Below are 18,939 nucleotides of genomic sequence, written 5' to 3'. Positions count from 1 at the left end.
ATTCTGGGTGAGACCTGACTGAACGGCTAGCTGGTGGGACAATTTTAAAACACCTAATAGTATTGCCAGAGGAATATGTAAACAGGGCATCGTGGCGGGAGGTAGGGGCAGGAGTGGCGTAACCATGACAATGATTGTCACTTACAAGGGTTAGTGTGGACGGCAAACATTTGGAAAATGATATGAAAACGCTAGTGTGAACGGACGGTGTTCTCATTTGGTTACATTGTTATGGAATATTCGTTTTTTTATTGATTGTATATTTTGAGTTTTATTCACATCCATTCTGCAGGTACAATGCATTGTGACAATACAATTTGATTAGGTTAAAATCAACAAATAATCGTGATAATTAATCGTGATCTCAAAATTGATCAAAATAATCTAATTATCATTTTGGCCATAATCGTGCAGCCCTGTGTCTCACACTACACTTCGCCGTGACCTGTTCATGTTTACTTTTGAAATACATGCAACTCGCCGGTAAGTGAGTAGGCCTGTGGCATTATTTTTCAAACATTGCCTTTGTGTGGTAAAATGTTTAATTGTTGCCACATAGTGAAATCCATTGCATTCCTTCAAGACTCACAGTACGCAACAGAACACGCATTAGTTTTATTGATGAAAAAATACTGTAATCGACGAAATTCTTAATGATCAATTAATCGATCGTCGATTGATTATGGCCATCCCTAATATGGAGCGTGATAAAATGGTGACCTTGAAATTCTGGCGTTAAAGGCGACGCAAGGACAAATTTGGGGGCACCTAAATAGAAAAGGTTAGGCGCAGCAGTGCAACCACGGCAAAAAGTTAGCCTGGAGCCCTATTATGGGTTGGAAAATAATAATAATAAATATATATGAGCGAGAACAAAGGTTGTGATCTTGTCGAAGGTAAGCACACCCAAATATCCTGTAGCTCTCTATATTTCTAAATTGTCACTTCTATGCCTACTTTAGAATAAAATAAAGGTACCATAGCCTTTGTTGAAAATGTCCTTGGCCGATTTGCCCAGATCAGCATATGAGGGAGGCACAGCCATTCTTCCTGCAGAGTGAAAAAAAGAATTATTAAGCAGTCTAATGATCCTATACTTTACAATAACTGCATCTGACCTAGGCACAACTTAAGTAGACAATATTTCCAGTTGAGTTTGTGTGACTGAACCCTTACTACTTTGTTCATTAATAACTCAGTGTTGGGTGGAAGAAATCATTAATGAGCAGGGTTTTTCCTGGGTCAAAATGGGTCTTTGGTGCTCAAAAATAAATAAATAAATATATATATATATTAGTGCTGTCAGTTTAACGCGTTATTAACGGCGTTAACGCAAACCCAAATTAACGGCGTCAATTTTCTTATCGCGCGATTAACGCTCTTTTTGGCCTTGCAGACTTTGTAGTTTTTTTCACATGCTGTTGCAACAATTACCGACTTTAGAAAAACTACAACACCACACCGGATCTAGCTAGACCGGAAACAAAACAACAGGCGCGCCACAAACACAGCCGGCTAAAGAGAAACAAACACTTGTTTGGCTTGCGAGCCGGCTAAAGAGTAGTAGCAGAGCCCGTTTACGGATAGTAGACATTCTCTTGTAGTAGGCTAACGTTACGTTTTGAGTGGATGGCGAGTGCGAGATGCCGAAATGGATGCCAATAAGATTCTGAATGGAGAGTTTACTTTTAAAAAGTTGCCAAATGGTTCCATTGACAAGACCAGTGATCTGTGTGTTTTGTCGTTGTAAACTGAGCTATCATTGCAGCACGTCCAGTCTGAAATACCACTTGATGGCCAAGCACACAGCTGATGCGAATTCTCCGCCCCCTCGTCAAAGCCAGGCGATTGCAATGTTGTTTTCAATAAAAAAAATATTGGCACGAAGCAATCCGAACCACTTTTCCATGTTGATAAGAGCATTAAAATTTGAAAAAAAGAATGTGACAAAAACAAATCAAGGGACATTGAGAATAGATTAAAATGTGCGATTAATTATGATTAATCGCGAGTTAACTATGACATTAATGCGATTAATCGCGATTAAATATTTTAATCGTTTGACAGCACTAATATATATATATATATATATATATATACACACTTTTTTTTCTAAATGGCATAAATGCTGCCAATTAATAATTGACATAACAATTTATTGTAAATGGTCCGTAGGCTAGCCTATCGATTAAGGTAGGCCACTCTGAAGCATGTACACTGCCTGCTTCATTTGATCTTGATAGGCTAAGCATTCTGCAGCAAACATAAAAAATAAACCCACTTTTTATTAATTAAAACTACTTCAGCATAATAATGCATCTTAAATACAAACCTGAGCAAGGGCAGCAATCGCTACCGAATCAACAGACGTGCAATTTAGCTAGCAGGGGAAGAATACATACAACGAAAATCACCAGTTAACTCGATTTAAACTTGCAAGAACTATAGACCTATACAATAACAAGCTCAAATGAACTGACAACATAAGTTATACGACTTATGAGTTACTTAGTTATACAAGTTCTCAAAGACGCACACACGCAATCTCAATTGCGGTGTGAAGCGTGTGTCAATCACTGTTGATAAGACGGCCAAAAATGTTGTACAGCCTGATTTCTGTTACTGTTGTGGCAGAAATTTTGCCATAGAGGAAACACTGCACTATATATTATCATTCCAGGTTAAGAATACCATGGACGCTGCGTTTGAAATCGCAAATCAAACTTTTGTCAGCATTTTGAGTGGACATTTTATTTGTATTTCTACAGGTGTATTCGCGCAAGTCGGGCTGGCCCTCGCAGCGGAATGACAGTTCAGTGGCCACTCTGTCCATTCGCGCACCTCACAGTTGCGTATTGTTCAGACAAGAAGACACGCTTATCAACTTGATTACTATTGATCAAAACAGAACGAGGGTTCAGCTGTAGCCTGCTTGAAACATGCTGTTGAGAACATATTCGCTGACATGCATTGCATACGTTTTTTTTCTTTTCATTGCAGACTTTTTTTTGCCTTTGGCACTCGGGATTTGTCATTGGCGCTCAGGAAAACGGCTTTGGCGCGCGCCAACATTTTCTCTATGCAGGAAAAACCCTGCTGAGGTAGTTATTTGAGATCAGAAGGTCAGGCTCCCTTCCACAAAAGAGCTGGTAAACAGACATTACAGCGTACTTTTCTTTCCCAAAATGAATATAGTGTAGTGTACATCTACCACTAACACTAGAGCTTACATGTATCAGACATTCTATTTGTGATTAGAAAAGTTAGGCAGTAGTTAATATTAGGGCTGGGCGATAAATTATAGAAGTAATTATTTCCCTCAAAAGATTTCATAACATTAATTAATTATCAATAATATCGATAGAGAATAAATAGGAACAGTGGTCCATTTAATTTCTGTGATGAAGCAGGAAGTTGCGGAGAAATGGTAGCCTAAACACACTAAAATATACTGAGCACCTCCAGGAGTAGCTAATGTTAACTGCGGAAAATTAGTCTTTTTGCAGAAAACAGTGGCAGCGATAGCCATGGCGAGGGAGCAACTTCCAATGAAGAAATTATTGATAAAGGGTTCGTCTTCAGTTATTTGGAAGTTGTTTGGCTTTTTAAAATCCGACAAAGAGCAGAGCAATGTTCGGTGCAAATTAGTGTAGAAAACAAACAGTTGGCTACCAAGTCTGGTACAAACAAATCGTTTTAACAAATCGAGGCGACAAAGCGTTTGCTGACCTGTCGAGAAGTAAACATTTGGTTTCTTATATACTACAACAATACATGGGAAGATCCCAATCAAACACGTCAAATCTGGAGCAGACGCTATGTTGTCAGAGCAATCAGCTGCACTTGCACTGGTGACATCACTGCATCTCCAAGGCAACATATCAACAACTGTGGAGTTTCAATAACAAATACTTTATTTCGTGAACAGAACAACTCTCAGGGGGGCATTCCAAGTAGCGGGTTTAGTGAAAACTTTGAGTTGTTTAATCCTGAAAAGAGGCATACTCCAAGTTCCACTGGGTTACAAAAGACCTCCACAGATTTAGTCACAGTTTTGCCAGTAAAGGTAAGAATTGTTGTGGGTTATTCGTGCCCTGGTCCAGCAACACATGAGCACCCAGCCGTTTGTATTTCATCTGACGATGAATTAAAACCCAGGACCGGTGATGTGGGACTTTGAGGCTCTGACCAGGCTCTATGTCTGCATTAAGGTAGACACGGTTTAGTGCCACCTTCTTTACTAAAACGCAACCAACTTTATTGCTGTGGAGGTACCTCGTTACTGATAAGACTCGCTTTCAGGTTATTCATCGCTACTTAGTTAATAAAGTAGCTAAATATGCTAGTGTACGTTATTTGAGGCCACTTTTTCAGGTCGTCCTCCCATCCCTCGATAGTAGAAGGCAGAGGTATGATCAAATTGTCCCGTTTCAGGTGTAACAGGCTGTGTTCCCACATGTTTTATTTCGCATCAAAATTAGCTTACCGCAATGACTGTTTATGAGTGTTACCATGACAATCGCCGGCTCAGGAAGTCGCACCCATAATTCAGGAAATGGATCATGGGAGCTAGGAATAAGGTGGATACGCCGGGAGACGATTTTAAGTTAACGGTACCATTTCCTGTCACAATCTGGAATTTATTTTAGCAACATTCTCAGCCCTTGGGTCTTCATCACTAGTGTTACTCAGAATTTACCAAATGCCTTTTGGCACTGAAATAACAACAAATAATTGAAATTTTATTTGGTCTTTATTGCCTACAAATAGAAATCTAACAATGAGTAGCTTATTTCTATCGGCTATTGTTCCTACAATTTACATGATTCATATGATTCCTACAATTTACATGATGTAGGCTACCGTCCTGTAACTGTTGTTTCAGCAAATCTATTTCAACATTGTTGGGGGTCAATATATTGGCCAAACAACCTAAACTAATTCCCCTATGGTTTGATGGAAGATGGGAAACTGAACAGTGTATTAACATTAACCAAATAATGCCAATACCAATGGAATTAGTTATTTGACTCTTTGGGTTAAATCAGAGCAGGAATGGTCAAATTAAGGTTAAATAATATAATCATTTTATCATATTGCAAATGAATGCAATCAATTAAGTTAACTCTTATGCCTACTCTACCATGATTATTGTAAACCAGAGATGGAAAGCATGAAGTGAGGAAGAAGGAGAAGGACAAGCCAGAGTTGAGGAGACGGTCTCAGGAGATCAAGAATCCACAGAACAATGCTTCACAATTCCTTATATACCCAAGAACAACTACAATCCCACCAGAATCTTGACCCTTACTTATCAACATATCTAGCAATGCTACAGTAAGTTACAAAGATGTGAGAGCCATCAAGTTGAGACTCCATCCAGTAACTCCATATTTTACCATATGAGAGGTGGGGGCAGGTTGATAGCCTTACAAGATCAGCCTTTATTCTTCTGCCCTAAAGTACAACAAAATAAAAATTCAGCAAATTCAACAATTAAATATAACTGCAAGCAGTAAAGGCGGATTCCTCCAAACATTGCGAACCAGAGGGTATCGAGTACACGCAGCAAGTTTGGTGTGAATCCATCAAAGATTTGCTGAAATACGACCCAACTTCCTGTTTGCTGGCTTAATGGCACATTTTGATTGCCTGTAGGGGGCAAACGGTTTCAAAAATAAAAACACCATGTAAAAGCTTTTGTGAGGCTTGGTCTGAAGATAATATCTGCCAAATTTGGTGAAGATTGGACAACATTTGTAGGAGGAGTAGAGAAAAAACATTTATCAATTAATTCAAAATGGCGGCAGCATCAATTTGGCTATTATCACAAATTATTATGAGTCACACACGGGATGTCCCAAGATATCATGAGACAAAGGAATCACTTAATAAAGGCAAACAAATCAACAGTTATTGGCCAAAACACATTTTTGCTTCCTGCGGCCACGCCCAGAGATCACATGACACCAAATTTTGCGGACATCCTCAGAATAGAGTTCCGAGTCATCATACCAAGTTTGGTGTTGACATCTCAAAGATTTGCCGAGATTTGATCCAATTACCTGTTTGGTTGCTTTGTTACCGATTTTGATTGGCTGTAGCGGACAAACGGTTTTGAAAATCCAATATAAAAGTAATGCCTGAGTGAGGGTTGCTCCGAAGATGATGTATGCCAATTCTGGGGAAGATTGAAATAAAATTGTAGGAGTAGGCTTTCAAAGTTTTTTTTATAAAACCGGAAATAGCGGAAAATCTATATAACCGGAATCGACGCCATGGTGTGCGTTGAACTTGGCTTGATCCAGGGAATCCAATGGTACCTCATTTTTGAAAATCGGTCATACGGTTCAAAAGTTACATGTGTAAACACAAGTCCAACTTTGACCCGTTAGTGGCGCTAGAGTGGTCTAATGGGAGACATGAAACTTGGTGTAACTGTAGAAGTGCCTGTCCTTAATGAGTGTGCCAAATTTCACAAAAAGTTACCATATGGTTCTAGGGGCTGCCATTGACTTCCATGGTACAAGAATAAAAAATAAAAAGAATAAAACTAACAATAACAATAGGTTTCCTCCTTACGGAGGAATCCTAAATATCTATATCGATAATTATTTACCCATATCGCCCAGCCCTAGTTAATATAAGCTACGTTTTGTTTACGTGCATGTATGATAGTTAGGGAGTCCATGTTCCACATCTGCAGCTATTGACGACGCAGAGCAACTGGCTCGCTTCATGTCAAGCAGTGCAGTGGGCAAGGTGGACAGGAAGCCATTTTAACATTAATAAGTAGCAAACTTCATTTTGAAATGGCCTCGTTCAAAACTGTAGAAAATGTGTCGAGAAAGATAGTAGACGTAAAGACGTTTCCCTAACCAGAAAAACAAGCTACTGCGTAAGCAAGTCTAATGATATTACAGAATTCGATTTAATTCAGCAGCCAGTGTTCCTTTAAAAAGCTGTGGCCAAACTGTGTAGCGCAAGAAGCTGTGTATTTGAGAACAAGGTGGCCATGCTGGCGTATGATAGCACCGAAACCCAAAAACATTAGGGATACCATTGGGGTCAGTCATTTTGAACACATCGACAAATCATTTCAGATATGACATGTGTTTCTCTTCGGGTGCGCCTGTCCTTTCGAGGCCCTGCTCTATCTGCATTAGGTAGAAGTCGTGCTAGCCACGACTGTTGGTAGGCTTCTACAGTATAGTAGCAGTTAGCTGCAGTGACGCACCTAGCTTAGCTTGAAGTTAGCGCTTTCCGGCCAGCATGGTCATGCACTGCGACAATCGTTCCTCATAAGAGTGGATCAACAGTGGCGAGCAGGACTATTTGCGTTGCTTACCCGTTGGAAATTTGTCTTGCGGTTAACTAAAGCGACTTTTATCCTGGTGTTTCTGACACCACGGTGCCGTTTTTAGCTTTACCAGTTGGAGGGCGAATTGAAGGAGACTGCAATGTAACTCCAACGTATCATTATCTTCCTAGACATGCAGGACCCCTCACAGGATCACAGCGCGCCTGCATATAAATAACATTTTAACAAGTGTAAAACTGGAAAGGGGTTACAGCTTTTACAACGGTATTTTATTAAAGTTTGTTTGCGATACACCATCTCCATCGTTTCATTTCATTGTATTCATAAAATTGATCATATCTGCAATTATCTTACTGGCTAATGCAGAGGTCTTCAACAGGGGGTCCGCGACCCCTAGGGGGTCCAGAGAGGTACTGCAGGGAGGTCGTGACATTTTTGGTTGATAATACCAGAGTCTGTTTAAGGAGAGCCTTGCCACTCCCTATTATATGGAAGCAAATCGTGACCAAAATTCAAATGAAAATGCATTTCCAGAAATGCTTTTTCATTTTAAGAATGTGGCTGCATTATTTGACTCATAAATAAAATGAGTAATCAATCATTCTATTTGCGTTTTAATTTTCTTCTTTAAGACTGCTCATTCTTTCACTTTTCCAGAAATGCGTTTTCATTTTAAGAACGTGGCTGCAAAATCGTGACCACAATTCAAATGCATTTCCAGAAATGCTTTTTCATTTTCAAGAACATGGCTGCAAAATCGTGACCACAATTCAAATTCAATTGCATTTCCAGAAATGCATTTCCGTTTTCGTGTCCTGCCCGAAAAGAACTGCCCATAATTCGAAAACGAAAATGCATTCTGAGCGGCGCAGCAAAGTGACGTCAGTAGCCTCTCTTCCAGCTCCCTGCTGACCGAGCTACCCATCTTGTTCGGTAGGGGGCGGTGTGCACATGCATTGCATTACATGACCAAATTTGCCTAGAAATTGACTGAATTGCCGGGTCTTTAGAGGACGCATCACGGATCATGGCGCTCCCTCAAATTGTGCATACACTGATAGAATTAGCTGAGCTGGTAGAAACTAATAATATATCTGAGTCTGATGCCCGTGACCGAGTAGAACAAACTGAGTTGCTAGTTGCTTGAGGAAGACCCAGATCATCTGGGATAGCACACATACTTCTTGCCAACGTCGGCCCGATGTGTATAAAATACGCCGGCAAGATGTAGTATGGAGATAGTTGGTATTAGATCGAAACTGACTTCCAGATGATGTGTGGACTATGAATTAAATCACACCCGGCCGCACTACAGATATATTCTGATAGATAACTCCTTATATGCTGTTAAATAGGCTATGTCCGATCTCTCAGAAAGCAAATATTTCACTAACCATAACCGATATGAAATGTCACTTAGCAAATGAACAAAGCCTATAGGCTGAACATTGACTTTGATAGGAATAAAGAGACAATGAAAAATATGCTTGACCATCCAAAATTGGCTATTAGCAATACAGTACTTGATTCAACCTGGATTTTCTGTGTGGGTATTATAATTAAGAGACACAATTGAAGTTCATGATTTTATATCAGGCTGGATGTTGATGGCATCAAGCTCTTAAAAGAACTCCAACACAGAAAATAAAACAACGAAACATAAATATATAGGCTATAGCTTTGCCAGTTGTTCCACGTCTTCCATCGGTCTCCGCCGCCCTCCGAGTCTGTCTCGACTCACTTGGTAACAGTAACTGCCGATTTTGGCAAAGGAGAAGACACAAGTGTTTACAAGTTTCATAAGCACTTGCTCAATACTGTTCCTCCAATGAGCAACTGAGCTTTTGTTCTGAGGTAAAGTTCGGTCATTCTGAAATCGTCTGCTTTTCCCTGTGAAAGCAAGCTGTTTCACCTTTGGCCTATTTCAGACAAAATCTGAAATTCAAGAATCTGAATTTCAAAAATCTGAATTCTTGGATCAAATAATTCCGTTTAATTAAATTCGGCATACAAATAATTCCGATATTATATATTAAACAGCAACATATTTCAGTTTCATGAAATTCGACACACAAATATTTCTTAACTTTCATATTCAAATTCAGATACCTTTGTCAGCTTTAGCTCCATACACTTTGTACATCTTTACTGTATCTCCCCCACACGTAGCATTTCACTCCACTCACTTTCTTCCAACGTCAGAACACACACCCCTGTCACAATAAAAGCACACAAGAAAATACCTTACAAGTATCTGCACAATTAGAGGGAGCGCCATAATCTGTGATGCGTCCTCTAAAGACTCGGCAATTCAGTCAATTTCCCGGCAAATGTTGTCATGTAATGCAATGCGTATGTGCACACCGCCCCCTACCGAACAAGATGGGTAGCTCGGTCAGCAGGGAGCTGAAGAAGAGAGGCTACTGACGTCACTCTGCTGCGCCGCCCAGAATGCATTTTCGTTTTCGAATTATGGGCAGTTCTTTATGGAGGACCAAACCTGCCATTTTTAAAAATGAATTAATGAATAAATAAATGTCCACATCCATGCATTTAGACATAAATAAATGAATACATGTACTAATTAATGCACAATTGTCAATCAATATTACCTTATAATTTACATGTATTTATGTATTTATTTGTGTATTCATTTATCTATTCATTTATTTATTCATTCATGTATTCATTCATTCATTTATTCATTCATTTGTTCATTCATTTATTCATTCATTTATTCATTCATTTATTCATTCATTCATTCCTGTATTTCTTCTTCTCAATATGTTAATGAGATGTGTCAATCAAAATAGGTAGGCGGTATTTGACACACCATTGGCTAATCGTTTTCCACGCTTTGTATTCGATTATGTAGCCTTACATCCATCCTTGCTGTCATGGACAACATAGCCTACATGGACAGGCTGGCTGACCTTGTTGAAAACAAATATTTAATTCACCATATATGATATTTGGATAAACAAACATGTTATAAAGATTTTAATACGTTAGTTGTGGGCTATCACTTAACACCCAACTTCACTACGCAGACCGGCCAACCATGTGTTTACCCCGATAAAAACGTAAACATTTTAAAATAAAAAATCCTGATTGTTGATTGTCAAACCAACATATTTGTCCTGTGTGTAAGAGCGAGATAGACAATCTGGCATATAGCCCCCAATCAAGCAGAAGAGAAATTTGTGAATATTGACGACACAAAGTTAATCATCGAAGATGAAAAGTAGCTTAGTCCTAAATGGAGTTGTATGCCCCATAGCACATATTTTACAAAGACTACGGCAACAAAAGCCAAACGTTGCCACGTTATATTGGGAATGGGATGCCGTTGCGACAGTTATTGTTGGAGCAACAAGTTGCCTAAATAGCCTGTAGCCTATGCCATGTTTATGTACATGTCAGCTTTACATGTAGAAAAGAAAATCTCAGAGAAGGTGAAAGGCTTGGTGACCGGCGTGGAGAAATGCACGTCTAGTGTGAACAGCATCGCGCCATTCGTAGTATATTGTGGCGCTCCAGGGCGCTTCGTAGCCAGTGTGTCCCAGGCGTTAGCTAGATTGAATCTATGGCTCTGGATTGATTGCAATGTCTGAACATCAGTTTCCACGCCTACTGGCCTCCTCTCATTATCATATTGGGAACAATGAATGAATGAATAAATAAATGAATAAATAAATGAATAAATGAATGAATGAATAAATCAATAAATCAATACATAAATGAATACAAAATAAATAAATACATAAATGTAAAATATATGTAACTATTGATTGACAATTGTACATTAATTAATATATATATTCGTTTATTTCTGTCTAAATGTAGGATGTGGACATTTATTTATTCATTCATTCATAAATATGGCAGGTTTGGTCCTCCATAGTTCTTTGCGGGCAGAACACGAAAACGAAAATGCATTTCTGGAAATACATTTGAATTTGAATTGTGGTCACGATTATGCAGCCATGTTCTTGAAAATGAAAAAGCATTTCTGGAAATGCATTTGAATTTGAATTGTGGTCACGATTTTGCAGCCACGTTCTTAAAATGAAAACGCATTTCTGGAAATGCGTTTTCATTTTCGAATTTTACATTTCAAATCGAATTTTGGTATCTATTTGCTGGGGCATATTTTGAAAATTAAATTTCAAATGTCTTTTTCGTTTTCATTTTAATTAAGTGAAAGAATGAGCAGTCTTAAAGAAGAAAATTAAAATGCAAATAGAATGATTGATTACTCATTTTATTTATGAGTCAAATAATGCAGCCACATTCTTGAAATGAAAAAGCATTTCTGGAAATGCATTTTCATTTGAATTTTGGTCACGATTTGCTTCCATACTATTAAGCCCCATTGTACCGAATTTGGTTGCACCAGAGTTCACCAGAGTAGTTCCACCAGAGTTCCACTGGGATTGATCGCGAGCGAGTGCATGTTGAATGGGAGTCTATGGAGCTAAACGGCTAAATTTGTCTATTTTGCCTGATTGTCGTTGAGAAATCTCCGATTTTATTGTAGTATTTGCATGTTCAACATGGATTATAGGTCGAAAGTTGAATGAAAGAGTACTTATGTCCTTTTGATTTCTTACAGGGTGAGTCGTTGTTGCCGAAAACACGCTAGCATTCTGCTAATGAATGCTGATTGGTTAGTGAAGGACTGATACGACCAGAGCTCTTGCTTGATGGCATCCGAAGCGGAATCAGAATGTCAGAGCATTAGCAACATTAGCAACAACATTAGCAAGCCAAAACTCTTTCTAGCATGTGTATTGACAGGAAGAGCCTAACCTGTCAGCTGTGTTGTTGATGCCCTGAGAGAAAAAAGTAAGTGACCAGAGCTTAGATTCTGGAGAAGTTCAAGATCAATCCAAAGACCTACCGGCAGCGATTTCAATCCACACACATACTACAGAGTGAGTCATGTAAAGAACTTTTCACCAGACTGCGGGAGCTGTTTGAGAAATGGGTGCGTCCACAGGCCCATGCAATGGACGAGATCGGCGACATGCTGGTCTTGGAGCAGTTCCTGAGGATGGTAAACAGCGATGTAAAGCTCTGGATTAAAGAACACAACCCCAAGTCGGCAAAAGAGGCAGTGGTGCTGGCCGAGTCTTTCATCGCTCCACGTAGAGACTTAAGACCTTACCAGATGGCCGGGGGGAAGGAGAGCCAGACGGCATGGCCAGGTAAGTCTGAGGGTGGTCGGGATGGTGGTCAGAGTAACAAAAACCCTAGAAATTTCGGTGTTAGTCCAGAAGACATTGTATGTTTTTATTGTGGTCAGGCAGGGCATATGAAAGTCGAGTGTCCTCGTAGAAAGCCAAAGGATGCACAGGTTGAGTTTATCCCAAAGACCAGTAAGGGGGAGCCTCTCTAGATCAATGGGAGTCCCTAATAAATGTACGGGTGGATGGGAAACATACTCAGGCTCTGGTGGATACAGGAAGTAGCCAGACTATTGTAAGGGCAGACCTGGTGGCCAGACGTAACACACTAAATGGGGAGGTTTTTATCCGTTGTGTACATGGGGATGAGGTACCCTAACCTACAGCAGAGGTTTACCTGGAGGTGGATAATGTTTCTTATTTGTTAACAGTGGCAGTGGCAGAGAAGCTACCATACCCAGTAGTCTTGGGGAAGGATATTCCAGGGTTACTAACACTGGTAGATCAGGAGCAGAGTTGCAAATGCAAGACAGGGATAGTTCATGGGACATGTTACCTTTCGCTGACTCAAAGAGATGTAAGACAAGGAGCCAGAAGAGAAGAGAGAAGTTTAGGGGTACTAAACAGGTAGCAATGGTTCCAAACCCTGAGCTTGACAGTGAGTTGAATAAGGCAATCCCTGCAGACATAGCTAAAGCTCAAAGAACAAATATGTCCCTGAAACCATTCTAAGCAGGGTTGGTTGAAGATGGGCATGGGGAGGCGACAGGCCCCATGTTTAAGCTAAAAGGAGACATCTTGTATCTAGTACATAGTTTTGGAGCTAGCACATGCTAGTGCATGGGGAGGGCATTTAGGCCAGAATAAGACATGGGACAGGGTTGTTGGCCGTTTGTATTTATTATTTTGGAATAATTTTTAATAAGTGATTAATTTTAATTTTTCACTTTCATATTTTCACAGTTTCACATTTCATGTTTTCAGATTCAAAACTTGTTTTTTACGGCTTCATTTTTTTTTTTTTGACTTTTGGCCCCAATTTTGCGTAGGGGGCGTGGCTTCAACTCAGATGCGGGAATTATGAGTGACAGCCTAACAAAGAGGCAGAAGACTCGGCAGTCGGCATGGTGTCCACTCCGCCAACCCACTCTCATACTTCTGCGTATCTATGACACGGGTTTACACATCTATTTTGCGTACCATATATACTCCAAATCAAAGATCACTAATTACGTGTGTGGTAAATATTGAGACGATAGTTGTCTTGAGTTATAAAGAGTTAAATCAGAAATCAATTTTTAAAATCTCCACAGCCCACCCTTCCATAGCTGGCAAGAACCTGGCCTGTATAGACTACATCTTATATTTCCTGTCTCTTTTTCTTATTTATATTTACAAGAATGCTGCTTGGTGTTGGTGGCAAATAATAATTATTGGTTGTTATTTAAAGGTGGTTGAGGTGAAAATTACCCCACAAAAACGTATAAAAAATACATTTGGAAGCTTCGATATTGTGAATCTCCATAAAATCCGAGTCTGAAGGATGACGTATAATGGATAAAGCGTGTGATAGACGCATTTTCTGTTGATAGAAATTATGGGAGGAATTTGAGTATAACCTGCCCGCAAAACAGCGATTTGGCGTTTTAAAAGAGTGCGCCCGAGCGGTCGTTTCGGTCAGAGATGAAAAAGGCACGCAAGCGCCGCAGGACTTCCATAAACAAAATAGGCTTTTATTGCGCATAACAATTCCTCTCATAGCACGTGCTCCTGCCAACCAGCCTCCTCACTGAGCTGTGCGGCACACCTTTATTCACCTGGGCGATACCATCTGACGTGCGTCACAATCAATTAACCCTCAATCAATCAATTAACAATCGATCAATTAACATGCTCACCCGGTTTTCCCCATTTAACACCATATTGACATGACACATTTCACACATACATTATGTCTTATCCTGGACTGCCATAAAATCACTGCTTTACGTGGCAGACGCCACATTACGCCCCCCTCAAGAGTATCCGTCCTCGTACACTCGCGAAAGGTAGTCTGCCACAATGTTGTCTGAACCCGCCCTATACTTCACTGTGAACCTAAATGGCTGTAATGACAAATGGCTGTAATGACAAATACCATCTAGTCACTCTGGAGTTAGTGTCCTTCATTTTGTCCAGCCACTGAAGGGCCCGATGGTCTGTCTCCAGAACAAATTCAGTGCCGCCGCTCCCATAACGCGCACTACACGCTGTGCGTAGGGCACCGAGTCTTGGGGGGGCACCAAAAAATTGCCAACTGAACAATCATCATAGTTATAATAATTATAATGCCAATATTATTTCAGTATAGAAATATTAGGCACCTTTTAGGCATGTATATCACAACATAGGCAGAACAAGAGATCTATTTAATTGCTCAAAAAAAGTTACATTGGTGCCCCCCCAAAAAAAATAAACTTCCCAAGCTCGCCGTGGGTGCCCTTTCCTATCTCAGTGGCCTGACGAACTTTGACAGTAGGCTAGGTCAACTATTCAAAAATTGCCTCAAAGAGACAAGAGGAGTCAGGGGCAGAAAAAAAAAGAGAAAGAAACTGCGAGATGATGCCCATGCATCACTTTCAGGTAAGTCCATGTTTATTCATTGTTAAATATGGGAAATGTGCTGCTAATTTAACGGTTAGCCTATGCATACACCTCGAACTAGCTGACGTTATTGCTAATGTTAGCACACTCAAATATGTTAGGTGCAAGCTAAATTGAGATTTTACTGTTAAACATGATCTATACATTTTACAAGTAACTGACGCCAGCTAGCTGTTACTTTACTTTAAATTCTATGATGCTTTTATATTAAATGTATCAAATAGTTTTAAAATGAGTAATAAAGGTGGAGAGCTCCTTGGCTGCTTTCAGTTGTAAATGTTTCGGAAAAACAGGCTAAGAAATGTAAGGGTGGGGCTGAAAAATTAAGAGACAAAAATACATCAACTTTACTAGACAAGGTTTTACCAATTGAAAATCGGCTGTTTATTTTACATGAAGCTCAAAAAACTATTTTGCGCTGAAATAAAGGCCAACGCTTGCGCGTGTTGCGCGCTCGCATTAAGTCGGGAACTCCGTAACTATTATCAAACACAGAATGTGGATGCATTGGCAGCAGGGTTGCCAGGTCTGTGTGACAAAACCAGCCCAATGGCCAATCAAAACCAGCCCAATATCAGAACTCAAAATATGCCCCTGCTAAACCATATACACTGCTTTTAAAGTCCAACAGCATTGCTTTCATTGCCAAATCTATTGTAATATCTACAAAGTAACACCAAATGTTTAGTATGCCAGCATTTAAACCAGTTTTTAGAAGATTTTCTCAGAAGACTGAGTGCATTAGGCACGTCTGCACACGCACAGTGCGTGTGTGCATGTGTGCGTGCCCCATGTCCATGTGTGTATGTGCTGATCTGGAGTCAGTTTGGTAGGATTTGGGCATAAATAAATTATTTAATTTAAAATATAAATTTGTAGTTAAAGATATTAATGTAATTTGCAAAATATGTCTACCCGAACCAACGGACAAAAAAATCAACCCGCGTCAACACTTCAAAAGTAGCCCAATTCCGCGGGAAAACCGCAGACCTGGCAACACTGATTGGCATGGCAGCTGTGGTGGCGTATACGGGGCCGGTTCTGGGGGGCCGGTTCTGGATCAAAGTCCAGGGCCTATTTTTACTCCCAGTCCGTCCCTGCCAAGCCCTGATCAACCACCCTCAACCAGCTGTTTATGGACAGATACACAGCAGAGAACCACCACCTCTCAATAGGTGTTACATTGTGATGCTGCTGTTGTGTTAGGCAATTGGTATTGAGGTATATGTATAGTAATAAAAAGTTAAACTGGCAAAAACTATCGTTTTTTTTCGGAGGGTGGGGGTGGGGGCATCATAAAGGAATTATGCTTAGGGCACCAAAATGGCTAGCAGCGGCACTGAACAAAGTCTTTCCACCAGGTAATATTTCAGAGGCTCTAACGCCCACTTTATGGCAAGGCATTCCTTCATTACAGAGCTCGCTCTCCTGGCACTCATTTCACACCATAGTAGCCACTCAGAAGCAGAGTAGAGTTGGGTCTTACCCTCAAAGGGTGGGGACCCACCTTGATGGGGGAACTGACAGATTGCATTTTCATTTGAATTTTGCAACAAAAAGAGCGTGATGACAAGTAAATGCTAATGCAATAGACTGGGGGCGCTGCAGTGGCGTAACTATAGGCAGTGCAGGGAGTGCAGCTGCACTAGGGCCCATGGCGAAAGGGGGCCCGTCCTCGATCTCAAGTGAGAACTCTACCTGAAGAACTGACCGGGCCCCTCGCTCCGTGTAAATCACAGAAAGGTTAACATATGATCCAGTCCTATCAATTCGCAAACATTTCTCAATTATGGTGTCAGTTATTCTCACCTGCCCAATAAACATTTGAACAATAGTCAGTCTTAACAACAGAAAATAATTCATTTAGCCTTTTGCTGAATGAAACGAATCTCGTTTTTATTAAGTAATATTGTCTGGGTAAAATGTTGTTCTTATAGCCCACCCACACGTTGTGATCGTTTGCTATCCTGTTGTGTTGCATTGCGTTGCGTGTTGAGTAATTGCGGCAAGTAGGCTACCCCATCATGCCCTTCATTCAAAAACACAAAAGTGGGGCACGAATGCAAAGAGCAGGATGAAAGGGTGGCAAAGCTGACAAAATTATCTTCATTTGGATTTGTGGCGAGGTGTTCAAGAGGATGCTACGTCTGTCCCCCAGCCTAACAGCAATGAGTGAAACTCAGCCACCAGGGTAGGCTAACGTTTACTGTCTGGTATAGCCTATTGAATGCATTTAGACATGGCTATTAAACGTCATAAAATGGACGTATAGGCATTAGGCAGCAGCCAGGTTAGATATTAAAAACAATGTGCAGGATGTTGTTGGAAAATAGCTAAAGTTAGATAGGCTAAACTTAAGCTAGCATACCTAGCTAACAAAAATAAAATTAAACATTCACCAATCAATTCACAGTGTCTATTGTAATAGGCCTACGCAGTGTTAGGAACGTTCACTTTCTACATGAACTAGTTCAGCTCATAGTTCATAATTCAAAATGTTGAACTAACGCTACGTTCAAAGCTCCAAATAATGAACTAGGTTGGTTCAGTTCTTTTTTTCAATGTGGCTGCCGTCTGCAATACTATGGAGGATTATAGGGGCCAAAACTAAATAAATAAATACTTGGATAAATAAATAATTATATAACACAAAGCTTAAATAAATGACACAAAATATATAAATGTTACATGTATTTGTGTGCATATATATATTACATTTATTTATTTATACTTACATTTATTTATTTATACTTACATTTATTTATTTATCCTTACATTTACATTTATTCACGGCGTAACTTGCACACAGCAAAATAAATCTGTTGTCTCACGTCACCAGGTCAGGGGGCGGGTTAAAGCCTCTGATTGGTGAATGAACAGAATTAAACACCAGGCAGACTCCACCAGTCAATCAAGCTCTCTTCAATCTAGAGGGATCTCTCTACAGCTGCTAGGGGTGTGCGACACTGTATGATGTGGTATAGATCCGATACCAAGGAGTAAATACGGGGCTAGTATTGCCAATAATACTTTTGGCTTAGAAAATCAGTTTATCTACTTTCGTGTCGGGGAAAGCAATGCCTCAAAATCGATTAAGTGAATGCATCATCAATATGAATATTTGAATGAACATTTAAAATGTTTCCTTTAATGAATTGTTCATGATTATGATCATAATAAAACACAGGACAACAAGTTTTGTCAAAAATACAAATGTGTACCGCTGAGTCGTGTTACTGCACGTACACGGCAACAACTCAGCCTAGCAGGGGAGGGGCAAAGTGAGTTTGAGCGAAGTTAGACGGTGTTTGCACAACCACTCTGGTGTAAAGGGAGTTGTGTACTCAATGTGGAATTGAAACTTAGGTATCGATCTTATCACACTATCAATCAGGCTATTGATACCAACGCTGGTTGGTCGGTCTTGAGATCTATTTGCCCACCCCTATGCTGTATCATCTCGCAGAGGATCGTGAACACATTTTCATTTATGTCTGTGTCAGTTAAGGTCAATATTATTGCTATAATTTCAGCAAAGCTCTCAATATGATGTAAAAAAGAAGTGAATTGGCAGGTGCCTCCATCTCTTCAGCTACCGCCAACTTCTCGACCACTGTAGCATTCAGTATTTCATTCATTGAATCCGCACAAGGTGCTGCCATCTTGGATTAGTCAAAATCAGTCGAATCAAGTTGAGCCACCAATCAGAGGCTTTAACCGGCCCCCTGACTTGGTGACGTGAGACAACAGATTTATTTTGCTATGTGCAAGTTACGCCGTGGATAA

The 18,939-nt window shown here is 40.1% G+C and overlaps 1 protein-coding gene across 2 annotated transcripts in view; it reads right to left on the bottom strand.

Annotated features, from left to right (window-relative positions):
• Window positions 1–7,506, bottom strand: part of LOC146267976 (non-selective voltage-gated ion channel VDAC2) — a 32,293-nt gene extending 24,787 nt beyond the window's left edge. Inside the window, exons 1-2 of one of the 2 annotated variants that reach the window (XM_084708851.1) lie at window positions 7,349–7,506; window positions 979–1,050 (exon numbers count right to left, since the gene is read on the bottom strand). In XM_084708851.1, the coding sequence (XP_084564977.1) occupies window positions 979–1,045 (67 nt within the window). In that variant the 5' untranslated portion in view covers window positions 1,046–1,050; window positions 7,349–7,506. Of the gene's footprint in view, window positions 1–978; window positions 1,051–7,237; window positions 7,265–7,348 lie in introns of those variants that run through there. The other variant, XM_084708852.1, reaches the window with a different exon arrangement.
• Window positions 7,507–18,939: the final 11,433 nt, after the last annotated feature.

The sequence above is a fragment of the Hypomesus nipponensis genome, chromosome 11 (assembly GCF_054491055.1).
Source record: "Hypomesus nipponensis isolate SF chromosome 11, ASM5449105v1, whole genome shotgun sequence".
NCBI lineage: Eukaryota > Metazoa > Chordata > Actinopteri > Osmeriformes > Osmeridae > Hypomesus > Hypomesus nipponensis.
The sequence above is the reverse complement of the archived record's forward strand: the minus strand, read 5'-3'. Positions and strand labels throughout refer to the sequence as shown.